The sequence below is a fragment of the Sphaerodactylus townsendi genome, linkage group LG11 (genome assembly GCF_021028975.2).
Source record: "Sphaerodactylus townsendi isolate TG3544 linkage group LG11, MPM_Stown_v2.3, whole genome shotgun sequence".
Lineage (NCBI taxonomy): Eukaryota > Metazoa > Chordata > Lepidosauria > Squamata > Sphaerodactylidae > Sphaerodactylus > Sphaerodactylus townsendi.
Window position 1 is genome coordinate 49,835,097 of NC_059435.1, and position 17,154 is coordinate 49,852,250.

The 17,154-nt window shown below is 41.8% G+C and overlaps 1 protein-coding gene across 7 annotated transcripts in view; it reads right to left on the reverse strand.

The window, feature by feature from the left end:
- The window catches only part of DYNC1I1 (dynein cytoplasmic 1 intermediate chain 1), a 202,978-nt gene that overhangs the window by 82,337 nt on the left and 103,487 nt on the right, over positions 1–17,154 (reverse strand). For all 7 annotated transcript variants that reach the window (XM_048510901.1, XM_048510898.1, XM_048510902.1 and 4 more), the window contains 3 exons: positions 9,884–10,046; positions 8,110–8,209; positions 4,925–5,050 (listed from right to left, as the gene is read on the reverse strand). In XM_048510901.1, coding sequence (XP_048366858.1) covers positions 4,925–5,050; positions 8,110–8,209; positions 9,884–10,046 — 389 coding nt within the window. The remainder of the gene's footprint in view (positions 1–4,924; positions 5,051–8,109; positions 8,210–9,883; positions 10,047–17,154) is intronic.

Here is a 17,154-nt window from a genome sequence, read left to right on the forward strand (position 1 = left end):
GTTGATATCACCTATGCAATGATCTCACTTCCTATTTATGTGGAAGTGCTGCCACTGCACTGGGGAGAATCTCTAACACTCTTGAAAAAATTATGGCTTCCACAGAGTTTTTGGTGAGAGTACTAGAGCAGCCCCCTGGTGCAATGCCATCATTTCCGCATAAACTGGAAGTGAAGTCATCATGCAGTGAGTGCCGATCGCTCCCCTTCCCATCCTCTGGCCTGCTTCCACCTGCCAACCAGCTGAGTATCAGCTGGCAGTTGAACCAATCAGCAGGTGATTGCCTACAAAGCAACTGCAAACCCTTTGCATGAACCCTGCCTTGCAGTCTGAAAAGCAGGTTGGCATGGTGGCCAGGAGAACCTTCTATTAGCGGCATCTGATTTGTCAACTTTTAAAAATATATGTTTATTTAATCCAGTGATTCCCAAAGTGGGCGCCACTGCCCCCTGGTGGGTGCTGCAGCGATCCAGGGGAGCGGTGATGGCCACAGGTAGAAACATTAATACATATGTCTTTCTGTTTAATTGCTATTAAAATTTTTATAAAATTAATTTCCAGGGGGCGCTAAGTAATATTTTTTCTGGAAAGAGGGCGGTAGGCCAAATAAGTTTGGGAACCACTGATTTAATCTTTTGAATCATTACAGTAAACTCATTAAATTCTATACAATCAAGTCGGTATATCTTAATGTACAGTAGGTAGTCAAATTTCCAGAAGCACAACTCAAAAATAAGTTTATCTAGTGGTGACAGGGGAGGCAGTCTTTAGCACCATCTGCACTTTCTTAGATACATTTTGCAGTGATCTATGAATGAATGGAACTGAACCAAAGCTCTGCAGCTCCACAATATATGTAGTGTGTAGTATGGTCAAAAATGATCTGGTAGCTCAGTTAGCAACTTGCAAGCAATGGAGAAGCAATTGCAAGAGAGGTCAAACACAAAAATCTGCTATTATGTTGATACAGTAACATTTTCAATGGCTAGTTCAAAACACCAGCAAATGACGTTTTCCTGATGCCTACTGCTTCCAAGCTAAGAAGTCTGCCTATAATTTACATGCCAGTAATTTGAAGCAACAGGGTATTAGGAGAAGGAAGACAGCATTAAAGGAAGATAGGGTTACCTCCAGTGAGAGGCCGGAGGGGAGGGGGCTGTTGGTAATTCTATGACATCACTTCCTGCAAAACGCAGAAGTTACATCACACTCCCCTAGGAATTGCCAGAACAACAGCCCAATGGCAATGTTTTTCTTCTTGCAGCTGCTCTGAGTGGTGGGAAACAAGAGGCAAGGACTGGTCCGCCAACCATCTTTGGGGGGAGGGGGGGCTGGAAACCCTAAATAAAAAATAACTATTAGATCATTGACAAGGAATACTTGACAATATAAGAATACTCTGGGGCCTCTGAAGATGAAAAACATGAGGGTGGGAGGTTCAAAATTCTCTTTCCTGAACACAGGGATCCCAATCTTAGGCCCCTTCCGCACCCGCAAAATAATGCGTTTTCAAACCACTTTCACAACTGTTTGCAAGTGGATTTTGCCATTCCGCACAGCTTCAAAGAGCATTGAAAGCAGCTTGAAAGTGCATTATTCTGCATGTGCGGAAAGAGCCTTAATGAAATATTTGCACAACTGAAAATTAAACCTGAAAAAAATCACTGGGAACTGCAAACATAGAACATGTCTGCTACAGCTCTAAAGCTGGGCTTCTGTTTGTGTTTGTACACAGCAGATTTAATGAAAATGTTTACATTTATCTTATTACTATTGCTTTTAGAAAAGGCTTAATAACGAATACTAACACTTAATAACGAATACTATGAACATTGGGAGCCTGGTATGCAGGTTAGGGACCATTTTCTTTGCAGATTTTAAGATATATAGAAAATGAGACTAAATAATAACACAGTGGGTTTCCACTAAGTAACCCAAGAATGACATCATGATAATCTTGAATATAGTATGCCCGCCTTCCAGGCTCTGAGGTAAGATGAAATGTTTGAGTTTTATTTTTTTCTGAATATATTTTTCCATCTAAATCAGTGAACTCAGCTTTTATTTGGAAGACCAAGAGAAAGTATTCCAGCTAAAGTATCAAGCCTTTTGATCATATATGTTAGGAGAAATCCATCCAAGAAAACTCATCTGACATCTCCCCCATCTCCCAGTCCTTAGACCGACATAGTACCAGCATGTCTCCGGCTAGAAATCCAAAAGGGAACATCATGTAAAATATCCATGGGGATATTTTAAAATGGCAGTACAGTATTTTCTGCTGTCATGAGACCTTAAACATATTCTTAAATCCAGCTCATCCTCAGATTCTAGTTGTTCAAGGTTCGAAACATCTCATAATTTTACAGTGTTCATCAGAAGCCGTTATGAAAATGCACAGTCTTGTGGCAGATATGAAAGCTAGCACATATAGCAGTGATTTCTTATCCATAGAATTCTTATTTCAGTCTCAGTATTTATATATATAAAAAGGGAACCGTGAGTTTGTTACTCATGCCCTAATGCCGAAACGCCTGGACCGAATCCTTCAAAAATTTCCCACAACATCCCTTCCCGTGCCAGACATGTTTTCGCACCTTCGTCGGGCTCCCGGGACACACCGGAGGCCAGGAAATTGCATGTTTTCCCCAACCTGTGGTGGCCCAATGAGGGGCCACCATAATGGGGGGCGTGGCTTGCCCACCTTCACCGCAGTGGGCGCATTCACGCCACGCACAACCACCTGCAGCCGGAAACAGGAAGAGGACAGGGGAGCGCTGCAATCGAGGCCGCAGGGAAAAGCCAGTACACCTCTCCCCTTCCTCCTCCCTTCCATTTCTAAACCACCACCCCCACGGTAAGCCACAGGAAAGCGTGACCGGGCCCGCTAGTTCATAATAAATTGCCACAATAACAAAGACAAATAATAAACTTTTTATTTTAGTAAAAGGCAGATAACAAGCACATGCAGGATAGGTCTATTAGCGTCTATCAGTCATGAGGTCTTCATAGAACCTCCAACTTCTGAAACTCTGAAGCCAGTTGCTAGAATGTGATAATGAGAAAAGGTTTATTGTCTTCATGACTTATGACAATATTTCCCAGGGTATCTCAGAAGTCATTGTGGAAAACAGGATGCTGGACTAGGGTGGATCCCACATGGGTCCCTACAGCAGCTTCCCACCAGTATATATGATGCCAGTGGAGACCCAAGGCCATTCACATGCTGAGGTGCAAGCGGCCCTAGAGCGGACATGGCTTGCAGATGCGCCTCCATTTATTTTTCCCCACACTTACCCTCTCTCCCTGAGGAGCTCTGCAGGGACAGGGAGGCATCCCCATGCTGCCTCTGAACCCTGGTGGTTGAAAGGCAGCATGGGTGTGCCTCCCTGTCCCTGCGGAGCTCCGCAAGGAGAGAAGGTAAGTGTGGGGGGAAATGTAGGCACCAAAAAGCGGCACCTCCAACCTGGTGCCATTTGCATGGCGCTGGCTGGGAAATGCTATTTCCCAAAAGGAAAACAGCGTTTCCACCCCAGTTGGGGGGAGCATGGCGCTGCCTCAATGCAGAGGGAAGCACAGTGCTGCCTCAATGCAGAGGTGGCAACCATGCAAACAGCACCCCTGGAACACTGTTTACCATTCCAGGGTTTTTGTCCCATGCAGACTCCACCTAGGTGGACCTTTGGTCTACCCCACTGGTCTCTTTTTATGTTTCTCCTTGCCTCAGAAATACCTCATGCTGCATTTACAGAACATATGCATCAAAACCAGCACAGGATCAGCTTGTTATCAAATTGTACCTCATAGCAATGTGTCAAGCTGCAGCTAGGTATGTTAATCAGATGTAGCTCCTTCCAGTGGCAAATAGGCAGCCTGCATGGACTGCTGTGCTTATCCATATGTGTTTCCTTTCCACAACCAAAACACTATTTAACTAAAAACAATTATTAATTAATTTAATAATATTAAATATTAAATATTTTAACATTCAAACATTTGGATACTGCTAAAATAAAACTAAGGTATACCCATAAACTTAATATAATGCCTAAGTTAGTAAAAAAGAAAAACTTAGTAGGTAGGATAGAATTCCACCTGAGCAGATCCACTGCAGGAAAGGGTTCTGGCCTATATAGTCAAGGATTGGGCTACTGACTTGCCATTGGATCTATCCCTAATCTAAGAATCCCACAACATTTGAAGAAGATGATGTTTCTACATAGAAATTTGTGCCTATCCCTCCATCACAAAATTTGTAGTCAAGTTGCAAGGAGGGGCACAGGTGCGGAAATAGATGTGGGCTGCGCCACTTTTTTGTTGGTGCAGATATGTCTTCTAAAAGAAAGAGCTACTTCAGGTCACTGCCCTTATTTTGCAGACGTGTCTTATGATTTCTTACTGCAGTTGTCCATGTCAGAGCAGTGAGTGAATCTGACAAGACCTCTTCAGTACAAGCGCTGATCACACGTTAATTGGGGAGTATTGCGACGGGTATGACTTCTGCCATGCAATCAGCACAGATGCCACAGCCACAAATTGTGCTGATGTGGTATAAAGCTACAACATAACTGTGCAAAGATATTAAACAGTGCTCAGGCTTTGGAGCAAAGGACGCAAGGAAATTTACGTGGGTGGGAAAGCACATGTTGCCAGCTGGAGAAGGAAGTGGTACACCACACTTACTTCATAAGTGTGAGGTTTTTATAAACGAACTCTCTTGAGGATTGTTTAAAATAGACAGAAAATGACACACAGTCTCCAACTGGGCTATGTTGCTGTTTTAGAAGATTGCATGCATTCTAAAAACATTAACAGGCTTCCTAGTAGGCCTTCCAAAAGGGTCTATTTTTAACTCCGACCTCGTCCAAATGGTGGGCAATTGCAATGCACAGAACTCTTTGGCTTATCTGACATATTGTCTTACCTGACAATGAAAGACATATTCAGGGGTTGTTTTCTTAAATTTCATGTTCCAAACCAAAGCGACCCCATCTGGTTCATGTGGGGCGTCTTCATTGTTATTATAGGAAGCAACCATCAGCTCAGGATACTGAAAATCAAAGAACAGGGAATAAAATTAGAACATGCAGGGGAAGACACACGGTTCAGTGCTGAGAGAGCTAAATAATTTCAAAAAGGATGACAAGAGGGTATCCAGTTCCAGTGTGCCCACCCCTAAAGGCATTTTTCCCCAACACAGTTTTGAGCATAAGGTAATTTTCAGGGGGGAAAAACAGAATAATGATTGCAAAAAGTGTCATGTTTGAAAAGTAGGAGCAGTAATATCACTTCCGAGAATGATTATTTATAGGATTATATTTTGCTCCAGGGCATAATGCTGCCTTCAAGGCACTACACAACATTACAAAAAGCAAAGAGTTAAAAAAAAACCTCAAACAAAATTAACCCCAAGTATCAAAAATAACATTTTTATTCATGTATGTCTTCCTTAAATATTCCTAAAATTGAACCTGACACTGAGAATAGAAACCTAGAGAAGGGCAGCCTGTGGACAGAAATGGCCGGGAAGACAAGGACACACACACAGCCCCCCAACATTCAAGGCCACTGTTTTCTAAGGTTACTTTTCATTTTTTAAAAAAATAGTTGGGGGTTTGTTGTACAGATTCAAAAATAAAATTTGTCCCTTTAAGTGTATGTAGTAATGAACAGTGCTTTATAAATATATAAAATATTACAGGAATCTTAAACTGTCGATTTCATTTTATACCGAGGTTGCTAATTTTCTTCTCATAGAGTTGTTATAAATCTATGTTGGGTAGTGAGTGGTTAGAGTATCACACTAGGGCTGCGCAGAGCCATATGTAGCACCCAGCCCCCATGAAGCTTGCTGTGTAACTTTGGGCCACTGTTAATTTCAAAGTATAAATTACAGGGCTGTTGCAATGATAAAATTGATTCACCAGAAATAAAATGCATTTCATGCTTTTACCAGCTGGATTAAATACAAATGAGTATTTAATACATGAAGTGTTTGCTGTCTTTCCACCAGCTTAACAGGAACAACTGTTTATTTTCTGCTTTTCATGTGAATGATGAAGGTACAGGACCCTTGTTATACTAGAAGTTGATGTGCCTAATTTTCACTCAGATACCTAAAGGTCTTGCTCATATGAATATGAAACATCACCACTACCACCAAAATATTCAGTTGTTCTAGCTACAGATTCAAAAAAAATATTGCCAGGAGCCACTATGTTACACAGAAGAAGAAGAAGAAGAAGAAGAAGAAGAAGAAGAAGAAGAAGAAGAAGAAGAAGAAGAAGAAGAAGAAGAAGAAGAAGAAGAAGAAGAAGAAGAAGAAGAAGAAGAAGAAGAAGAAGAAGAAGAAGAAGAAGAAGAAGAAGAAGAAGAGAGAAGAGGAGGAGGAGGGGGAGAAGGAGAAGGAGAAGGAGAAGGAGAAGGAGAAGGAGAAGGAGAAGAATTGGATTTATATCCCCCTTTACAAAGGAGCTTACAAACTCCTTTCCCTTCCCCCCTCACAACAAACACCCTGTGAAGTAGGTGGATGAGCCAGTGCCTAAAACCTGTATTCACCACAATGGCTCGGCGTGGCTGGCCCTAGCACCATTTTAATTTCCCAGACTGCCTCTGGTTTTGACTATCTTGATTTAATGTAAACCATTTTAAACCATTGATAGGTGGAGCATAATTTAAAAAAATAAGAAAGGATTGTCCCTGAGATAACAAGTTTCTGGTGTATGTCAGATTTGTTCCAACCTAAGGTTCTTTTCTTCCTAATGGCACCTACTTGACTAGCATGATACCACCCATTGTTCTCCATCACTTACATTCTGATGCAAACTAAAAAATTACAAGATTTATTTAATTGTACTATGTTTCTTACACTGTGGGAAACAGACAATGAACACACCATGAAAGGCAATGTATCACAAGCCTCAACTTCTTCTGTTACGTCTGTTTGCTCTGCAAAACTATTGTCTTCAGTGTGCAGTATACGTACAAAAAAAAAAAAACCCTTACAAAAATAATCCGAAGAGGCCACAGTTAAAAGAATTCCCTTCACGATAATGCAGAGTGACACTGGGGGTTGTTAAGGTGTACATCCAAGGCAGATAAGAATTCAGAAAAAGAGGATGTGAGACAGGGCCACCCCAGAACAAAGCAATGGAGACAGAATATGTTTGCAAGCCTAAGGGGGTGAACGATTACATTTTGGCAGTTGCCTTCCAACGTGGCTTTATCTTGCTGTCCTGGGAATACAGTAAATGGTGCTTGTTAAAAAGCTATCAGATAAGAATTCCATGTAATTTCCAGCCCCTGGAACAAGTGAATAACCTAAGATAAGTGTTTCCTCAGGCTTGTTTCTCATTTCAGTGGAAATCTATATAGACCTATTGACCACCCACATGCCAGTGCATACCTGTTACAAAATGGATTCGATTAAAGCACATGGATGAAAACTTCCATATAAAACCAGCTCAGGTTCTTCGCCATGAACGTAGCACTTCAAAGTCTGCATTGTTTTCCTCAAGCAATTTGTACAATTAGAGCCTAGGCAGGTTTAATTAGGTTATGGTTACATGGGAACTGAGCCATAATACATCATTCACGATGTCACCAACTATCAAGTCTTAGGGTATTCAGATTTCACCAACTATAGAGTCTTAAGGTATTCAGGTCCATTCAGATTTTTAATGGGGTTTTTTGTGTGAATAGATTATTTCCATGGTGTATCACAAACTTCTCTCAGTTCAGAAGCAGTTTTCCACATAGTGTTAGGGAGGGATGGGGAAATGTTGCCCAAGAAACAAGATCATGGCTGGTTCTTTGGCCAAACGACCCAAGTGACTGCTTCAAGAGACACATTGTATGGATTCACTGGACAGACTCACCTCACTGCCAGCCATCAGCAGCACAGCAGGTTACTGGCAACCATGGTTGCCTTGGACCTCACAAGCAGGGAAATTGGCCCAGGTTATACCTTGCTTAGGGTGCCTAAATATGAAGAACTAGTCCTGCACAAGACCAAGCATGCTGGAAATAACTATAGAGATTTGTTATGTGATGACCAGAACACACATTTGACAATACATAGAACACACAAAGTTTGTATTCCTAACTTACCTGAAGAGACCAATCCATACAAGTGACAACCCGATGTTTAGACCAATGTTCATCATAGAACTGGCGGTTAAAGGACAAGTTGGCCCCACCTTGGACGTCTCTAAATGAATTTGAACATATTATAATTTATTTGCAGTCAAAACATATACTTGGTATCTTAAACTAGCAATCTTTTGCAATGAAAATTGTTATGAATATTTCTGATCATTTCTTTTCCCTGCTGCATCCTTGTCTAGTTATTACCTTGGTGCATTGGAAAGCTAGCCCACACCTGTATCAGAGTAAGGTGACCAATTTGTAAGATGTATGAATGGATTTGCAGGCAGTGAATGATGTATCTAAACATTCTTGTCTACTACCCTGTTTCCCTGAATATAAGACATCCCCTGAAAATAAGACATAGTAGAGGTTTTGCTGAAGTGTGAAATATAAGGCATCCCCCGAAAGTAAGACATAGCAAAGTTTTTGTTTGGAAGCATGCCCGACAAACAGAATACAGAAAAATAAGACATCCCCTGAAAATAAGACATAGTGCATCTTTGGGAGCAAAAATTACTTTAATACACTGTCTTATTTTCAGGAAAACACGGTAGGAGTTCTTTACAAGAAGAAAATTGGCATGACAGGGAGAAGGTTGGTTTAGAACCCTTCTCCCTGGTACAATTTTTTTTTCTTACAGTAAGTTTTTTATGTGGGAAGGAAGGTGGCATAGTATAACCTTATCTCATCAGATCTTGGAAGCTAAGCAGGGTCAGTATTTGGAAAGTAGACTACCAAAAACGGCTTTATAGAGGAAGGTGCTGCCAAACCACCTCTGCTTCTCGCTTGCCTTGAAAACCCCTTGTCAGGGTCACTAAGTCAGCTGCAACTTGACAGCACTTTGCATACATGACCATTCAAAAGTAATGTTCCACCTTCAGTCTGAAGTGGCATAGTCTCTATATCAGTATTTGCCCATTTGGTAAATATGGCTCCTGAATTCAGATTCACCCTGTTTACAGTGCAAATTTACAGATATGAGACACTCAGTATAATTGATCTTAGGCTACAGAAGGATTCATGAGACAGTGTGGGAATGTGTGTGTAAAGTGCCAACAAGTCACAGCTGATTTATGGCAAACCAGTAAGGTTTTCAAAGCAAGAAACTAACAGAGGTGGTTTGCCATTGCCTACTTCTGCGTTGCAATCCTAGACTTCCTTGGTGGTCCTCCATCCAAGTATTAACTAGCCTTGCTTGGCTTCTGGCATCTGATAAAATCAGGCTAAACTGGGCCTATGGGACAGTAGACACTGAAAACAACACAATTTCTTCTCTATTTGTCTGTTTCTCACAGTGATTTTGGGTGGGATTCAAACAAACAGAAGCTCAAGTGAAGTGGCTTCACAATGTAGGTGTCTTGCATTATAAAAAAAACCATGCAAAAGTGGCCAGGGAAGACTATAAATTGGGGGCAGCATGAGGTAGTGCAGGTCCCTCCAAGAGAATGCAATTATGCTGACCAGAAACTAGTCAGGACTTGCTACCATATTTGAAACAATGCCTCTATTTCAGGGAAAGTTAAATAGAGTACAGTAACATCAGCGGGTCAAGAGCCTTGTGTTTATTTTTTTAAAAAGGAAATCCAGTTCAGAGCCCTACTGCAGAAGACCTGTCAGTCAGATGGGGCATTTATCAGTCTTTAAAATGTATGCAAAGGGAGTATGATACTCTTGTCTACACGTACTCGTTGGTGGGGTTTATTACAAAAGTAAAAGGGGAAAGAAGACAACAAACCCATCTTTCTCTTCAACATCTCGACCACTGTAGTCGAAGAAAATGTCTGAATCTTCAGCTAGAGCTCTCTCAATCACTCGTATGGTTCGGTCAAAAAACATAAGGAATTCTTCTGAGTGGAGAATCTGTTGCTTTTCTTCCTCTGTCAGTTCTCTAGGAGGAGCTTATAAAAGCACATTGGCAATATTAAGAAGCAGACATGTATTTAAATATTTCCAGATGAATTAAAGCCTCCAGGAAACAGTACATTTTCTTATGGAAGTCAAAGCAGCATTAAGAGGACTGAATAGTTTGCTTCCTTCTAAAGAATAATTTTAAAATATTCTAATGTATATTTCAAGAATGTGCCCTCTATTCAGAAGATATTCTATAATGTATATATTTATAATTCTGAAGAAGAAAATATTTGAGAGCCCAGAATAAAATAAACCTTGTGTTCAGATTTCAGAAAACATTTCTGACTGATCCTTTATTGCTAAATTGAACTTGGAAGAGAATAAAAGTGTATTTAACAGAGATAAAGTTTTAAGTGCGCTTTGAACACTGAGAATGTTATCCGATACATTTACAAAGACAAAAAAATGTTTTTATCATTAGAAGTTGCGCTTCGGTTCCATGTACTAATTAATTTTAAATAACATATTAAGACATAGGAATGCTGCCCATGCCAAGGGTGTAAGGGTCCATGATCACACCAGGATTGCCAGCGGACGGCACAATGGCCAGGGTTTTTACGTTCTTGGGGGCCTGAATAGGTGTCAGCCAAGAGAAGGGGAAAGATTAAGCACATTCAAGCCATCTTCTACTCTGCTCAGTGCTCCCTCCTGGCTCTGGGATTAGTAGCTGGTTTTTCCAAGCCCCCTGTTCTTGGCCCTTATGGTCTGTCCACTCCAAATTATGACATACTTGGAGATTTGGGGGGGGGGGATAGAGTCTGAGGAGGGCAGGATTTGGGGAGGGACTTCAATGGAGTATAATGCCACAGTGTCCACTTTCCAAAGTGGCCATTTTCTCCAGTTGAACTGATCTCTGTCTGAAGGTGGGCAACCCTGCTTATGAGGTCAGCCTCCAATCTCCACTCTCTCCCTCACCTGTCCAGGGTGAAGGGAGGGTTTGGCTTTCCTCTAGGGCTGGCCTTGCTGTTATTGCAGCCAGCCTGGAGCAAGGGCAGGTACTTTTCAGGTCGCCACATTAGCTGTCCCACCCAGCCAATATTGCTGCTCACTGGGGCTCATTCCGCACATGCAGAATAATGCACTTTCAAACTGCTTTCAGTGCTTTTTGAAGCTGTGCGGAATAGCAAAATCCACTTGCAAACAGTTGTGAAAGTGGTTTGAAAATGCATTATTTTGCGTGTGCGGAAGGGGCCTGGGACTGACATGCTTGAGACTGCCTGGTGTTCCAGCTGCCTGTCAATGTTCAGAACATTGTTCAGAACACTGAAGGCCAGCAGTAGCACTCAAGTGTCTGTCTGCCAGCTGTTATTTCTCCCCGTCCAGATCCCCTTGAGGGTATCTCCAGCCAAAGTCTGGCAAAGTTGTGCAGCACTGGTCACAGGGCCAGGGCCAGTTGCATGCTGTTGGGAGCCAGGCCAGAACCCATGCTGCAGTGCAGGTGGCCAGGCCCAGTGGAGTGGGTAGTGTGTCTCCACCGGTCACCACAGGTTCTGACCCCAGCAAGTCTTCCTCCTTCAGGGGACTTGACAGGAGAGGGGCAAATGACTTTTGCAAGGTTGGTTTAGCCTCCACAAGCACCCTCAACCAGAGCTTTGCTTCACAGAAACCAGGGCTCAGCAATGTTGTTGATGTGTAGCAGTCTCCAAAATGGCCACTAACAGTTCAGAAGGCATTTCTACAGTTGGTATTACTATTATTTATTAATCCCACAATGTTTTTGCTTGTCTAGATTTCAGATTTTTTAAATAGATCTTGGACTTCGATACGAGTAGTACAGAAATTGCCCCATTTGTCCTAACTCCACTTTGTGAACCTGTGGACCGTATCCTTTATGGCGGCATTCAGAATTGATATAATTATATTTTTATGCATGATATCACATTCTTAATATCTTACTTTCCTCTCTGGTATCATCTCTAAATACTTTATCTGATATGTTGTTTATGAGCCAATAAAATTAAACCAATTTTTTTTTGCAGTACAGCTTTATTTACTAAGTAAAAAACACTCATGCTTTTGAAAACATTATTTTTTATGGTGATCCATTTATTATATTTTGAAAACTATTAAGGTGTACCAGTTTTCAGCTAAGCAGCCACTGCAATCCAAAAACTTTTGAAAATGCAGCTCAAGGTATAGATTTGATATGAAGGCAGCATAAAGACCCTTTTCCTATGATAGGATTTGTACCTCAGTCACCAGGATAAGACCTCAGTCCCCAATTTTTATCTTCCATGATGCTGATTACAAAAAGAATCATTGCAACGTTTCAAAGATCAAAGGGCTTAGCTACTATTGGATTCTGAACTGATACCTTCCACAACCAAGACTTGTGCTGTGGGAGAGAAAATGCTAAGTGATAGTCTTCTGGAGAAAGATCACAGGTTGGAGTAAAAATCAGCAAAACTCCTATCATTAGGCTTAGTTACATGATTATTACTTCAGCACAGCAGCCCAGGGACTCTGCACTAGCGTTTCTCTACTGCTGTTCAATACATGATTCAAGATCCCAAGGCTCCCAGAAGGAAGTACTGTACATGCTAGGACTAAAAGAGGGTACCTGTGTGTGCCAAGTTTCCTGAATGGGTGGGTATTTAAAAAAAAACAATTCTGGTGACAGAAGGGATACTGTGGATGGCCAGCTTCCAAGCTGGGAGTCTATAAGGTCTTGTGATACAAATGGTTCTTGGTGTAGAGCCATAAAACAAAGACTTTCTTTTCAGCACTTGTATTAAATGATCAGTCCAAAATTTGGAGAACAAAAGACTATTCTAAGACATGTTAAAAACCCCAGTCAATGAACTGGCTCTCATTTTCAAATTTTGGCTAAGGTAAAGAAAGTATTTGGCACAAGGACACATACTCTGGCCATGTTCATTTTGATAACAAACATTCAATGCTATCTGTGAATTTCCAGATTCACCTGATTCAGGACCACTGAATCACAGGACCACTGATTATATGCTGTTCTCAGAATGTCTCAAAAGTATCTGAATGCTTGGTCCTCATTTATTATTGTTACCGTAATTATCATGAATGTTCCCCAATAATTGTGATCATGTAGTTTAGGAATTATGTGGATGGGCTGGCAAGAAAAAAAAAAAGAGTGGATCCAATCAGAGATAGCCACATTTAAAACTCACTGATTGCATTGCTTAACTCTCTTATTTAAGTCCACAAGGTTTAACTATATTTAGCATTGACTAGCTCTGTGGTGGCGAACCTTTGTCACTCCAGATGTTGTGGACTACAATTCCCATCAGCCCCTGCCAGCATGGCCAATTGGGGATGACAGGGGATGTTGGGAATTGTAGTCCATAACATCTGGAGTGCCAAAGGTTCTCCACCACTGGACTAGCTCATGCTTAAACTTTCCTGTGAACTGACTTTGTGAAGACAGCAACTCGATCTGTTAATCAGCAAATTACAGTGCCACCCTAAGCAAATAGTTTCAAGTGAGTGTCCATGCTGGCCTTCAGCAGAAGAGCAAGATTTAAGTGCAGTATTTACCTTAAAGGCCTTGACCAGGGTAGCCCAGTCTCATCAGATCTTTGAAGGTAAGCAGGGTCAGCACTTGTTAGTATTTGGATGGGAAATCCAGCGTTGCTATGCAGAGGGAAGCAACAGCAAACCACCTCTGAACATCTCTTGCCATGAAAACCCTACGGGGTCACCATAGGTTGGCTGCAACGTGATGGTGCTGCACACCACCATCAGTATCTGAAAGACCAACAAGATTACCCAGATAGCAGGTTCACCTGATGTAGAGACTTTGACTCTCATACTTTTGAGAGTCAAAGTCTCTTCGTCAGATGAAACTATGATATCTTAAAAACAAGCTGAAAATCTTGAGGATCTTTAAGGCACTACTGGGCTCATATTTTGGTATCCTAAATAGAGTTTCACCCGTCAAAGCTTACTAGCTTCAATGGACTTAGAAGGATCAAACGCTGCTTAGGATGGCACTGTTCAGCTAGCTGAGATGCCTTGCAAAGACAGCTGAAGTGACCACAGGATTTATTTTAACTTCAGAGGGAACTACAGTTTGTAGTTGGGATTGTGTGTATGGCAGGATACCTATGGGACAGTGCGGTATCACAGTCTGTTGCATTTGTTACACATTTATAAAAATACACACAGGATAAAACAGAAGCATAACGTATGATAGGTTAAAATCCAAATTCCATTTAAGTCTTTGGCAAAATAGCCCTTTATTTCATGGGAGCCATTCCTCCATACGACAAGCAGCCAGAAACCACAACGAACTATCTGTTACATATAAACATGAAAACATAAGTGTTTTCGACAGTACACCAAAATCTGAGAAAGAAAGCCAAAGGCTTGTTTAATATGTTGCTATAAAAAGAAAAATATTGTATTATGCTAAATGGAATTTAAATGGCTTATGAAGATCTCCGTTTGTGGGCTATTTTGTGGAATAGTTGGCGCGACATGCTCTTACTATACTGATGATAGCTTCTTTTCAGCTGAGTTAGGTGAGACAGTAGACATTTTGAACAAATACTGATTATTTGCCTATAACCCCCTGAAGTGCTTGGGATCAGGGTATTTGGAGCACCAGGTACTCTCTCATATCAGTTGATCCACCACTTCACATCCGCTTCTGAGGCCCTGATCCGTATGCTCTCACTCACAGAAATTGGGTGAATAAGCATCAGGATCAGGGCCTTTTCCTCCAGAATAGCATGCAACACAGTGGGCTGACTGTAGCCAAAGTAGTGGTGATGTCAGAAATTGGTGATGCTCTTCTCCTGGGTGCAAATGGTTCCTTCTACCTGGATCTGGACTTAGGTAAACACAAATAGTAACTAGAAATAGTAATAGTAATAGAAACAAGGTTCTCGTCCTTATGAACAGTGTACAATTCAAGAACAATGTTAGAATTTTTGTCTTGTGAATTCAGAGACATACCGTACTTAGACATTGTGGTGGCTACACAGATCTCAAACTATGGCCCTTTCCGCACGGGCCATTTGGGCGCCCTGCCCCTGCCGCCGGGAATGCGCTGTTTTTCCAAAAACCTCCCTCCAGGAGGGAGGTTTTTGGAAGCGGCCTGACACCACCATGCGGGTGGAGGAGGGGAGCCAGGTCGGTGCTGCTGCGTTTTGGCAGCGCCGCCTGTGCGAACAGCTCCCTGGGGACGGCATTTTTGCCATGCCCAGGGCGCCGTTTATGGCCTGTGCAGAAAGGGCCTATGTTCCCAGTTCAGTCCTCCTATCTAGAGGAAGGGTTCCTCATACTTCCAACAAGTACAAGTAGATTATCTCCCAAGTAACAATGATCAACACTCATTCAGAACATTCACTGCAGTAATATGCTTAGAATGGTAAGTTCCTTGGAGCGATAGCTGGTAGGATGTTTGAACACTCACCAGTTCAGCTCACATTTTTCTCACCAGTCACAAACAGGCAGCCTATTTTTCATCAATAATTCAGCTATTCCTGAATAGTTTGAACCTGTTTGTTCAGTTACTGTTCATATGTTCAGACAGTACAATATTATACAGTACAGTTGGCAATGTTTTATGCATGTATAGTCTATAGAACCAGATGAGAGTTCTAATTTTCCTCCTCTCCCACACATCTGTTGTCACTGCAAACCACTCGGCAGTCAGTCATATAAATAAATAGTGAACAAATCAATCTGTTTGCCAGTTATTATGAATAAACACTTTTAAAAAACCCTTTTATTGTTTGGTGTTTAACTTCATTAAAACTAGGAGACATTTACACATAAGCTGCTAGCATAAAAACAAAAAAGGGGCTATTTGTTTTAATGCAAAGATTCGTTTTTATAAGCTAAAATGATTTGTATGGGAGGTTTATAATGCTAAAAGGGAAATTGACAGTTAACATTTCTGCAATTTCTGAAGACTTGTGACGTATATTATATAAATTCGTTGATGGAGAGATTACACTTGACAATGATTTTAATGGCCTAAAAGATTCTAAGATGGATAGATATAACGTTAAAAACCCAGTATGGTTTATTGCCAAAGGAGTTCTCTAAATAAATAAAAAGTTTCAGTTAATATAAGTATGGAATTTTTTAATCCCCCAAAAGAAAGTTTATACTTTCTACCCTACAACCATAATAATGTGGGCTCCCTGCCCTTTTCCACCACAACAGTCTCCTCCCTAACCTCAGCCAGGCTCAGAAAGGGTGGAAGGAGCTTGGGTCTGTCACCCTCATTGTGTTTCCAAGCTCCCTGAGCCCTCAGCCATATCCTGTATTTGGCTTTACTCTCTTCCTCACCTGGCCCATGGGGCCTCCCTTTATATCTCTATCCCAATCTTGTCTCCTCCCTGTTGTCAGCCCCAGCCAGTCCCCAAAGTCAGCAATCTATTTCTCAACTCTTCCATGCTACCCCTTCCCTTTGATTCTGGGTCTGACCCACACCATTGTCCTAGGCTGTACCCTTGTTCTATCCTGTTCCCCTAAGTTCTCTGCCCAGGAGAGGTACACTTTGCCCTGCCCGGGAGAGACACACACTGGCGTAATGCCCATTGGGCAAGGTGGGCAGCTGCCCAGGGCATCACCTTGTAATGAGGGGGGGGCATCAAAATGCTGGGTTCGTTTTTGGGTATTTTTAGTGGTTTTCCATTTTTGGACCTGCAGAGCAGTTTTTTAGAGCTAGCTGACACCAAGAAAAAAATTTCAGGGTATCATCAGGAGACAGTCCTTATGCTACCCCCAAGTTTGGTGAGGTTTGGTTCAGGGAGTCCAAAGTTATGGACACCCAAAGGGGGTGCCCCATCCCCCATTGTTTCCAATGGGAGCTAATAGGAGATGAGGGCTACAGTTTTGAGGGTCCATAACTTTGGCCCCCCTGAACCAAACTGCACCAAACCTGGGGGATATCATTAGGGCAGTCTCCTGATGAGACCTTGAAAGTTTTGAGACTGTGCCTTCAGAAATGTGCCCCCCCAGCCTGCAACCCCCATTGAGCCCTTCGGGGACGGGGCGGTATAGAAGCTCAAAGTATAAATAAATAAATAAAATTGACAGCAATGCAGAAAACTCAATGCAGATTCTTGGGCAAATTTCGGGATGTTCTTTCAGGGAGGGCATTCT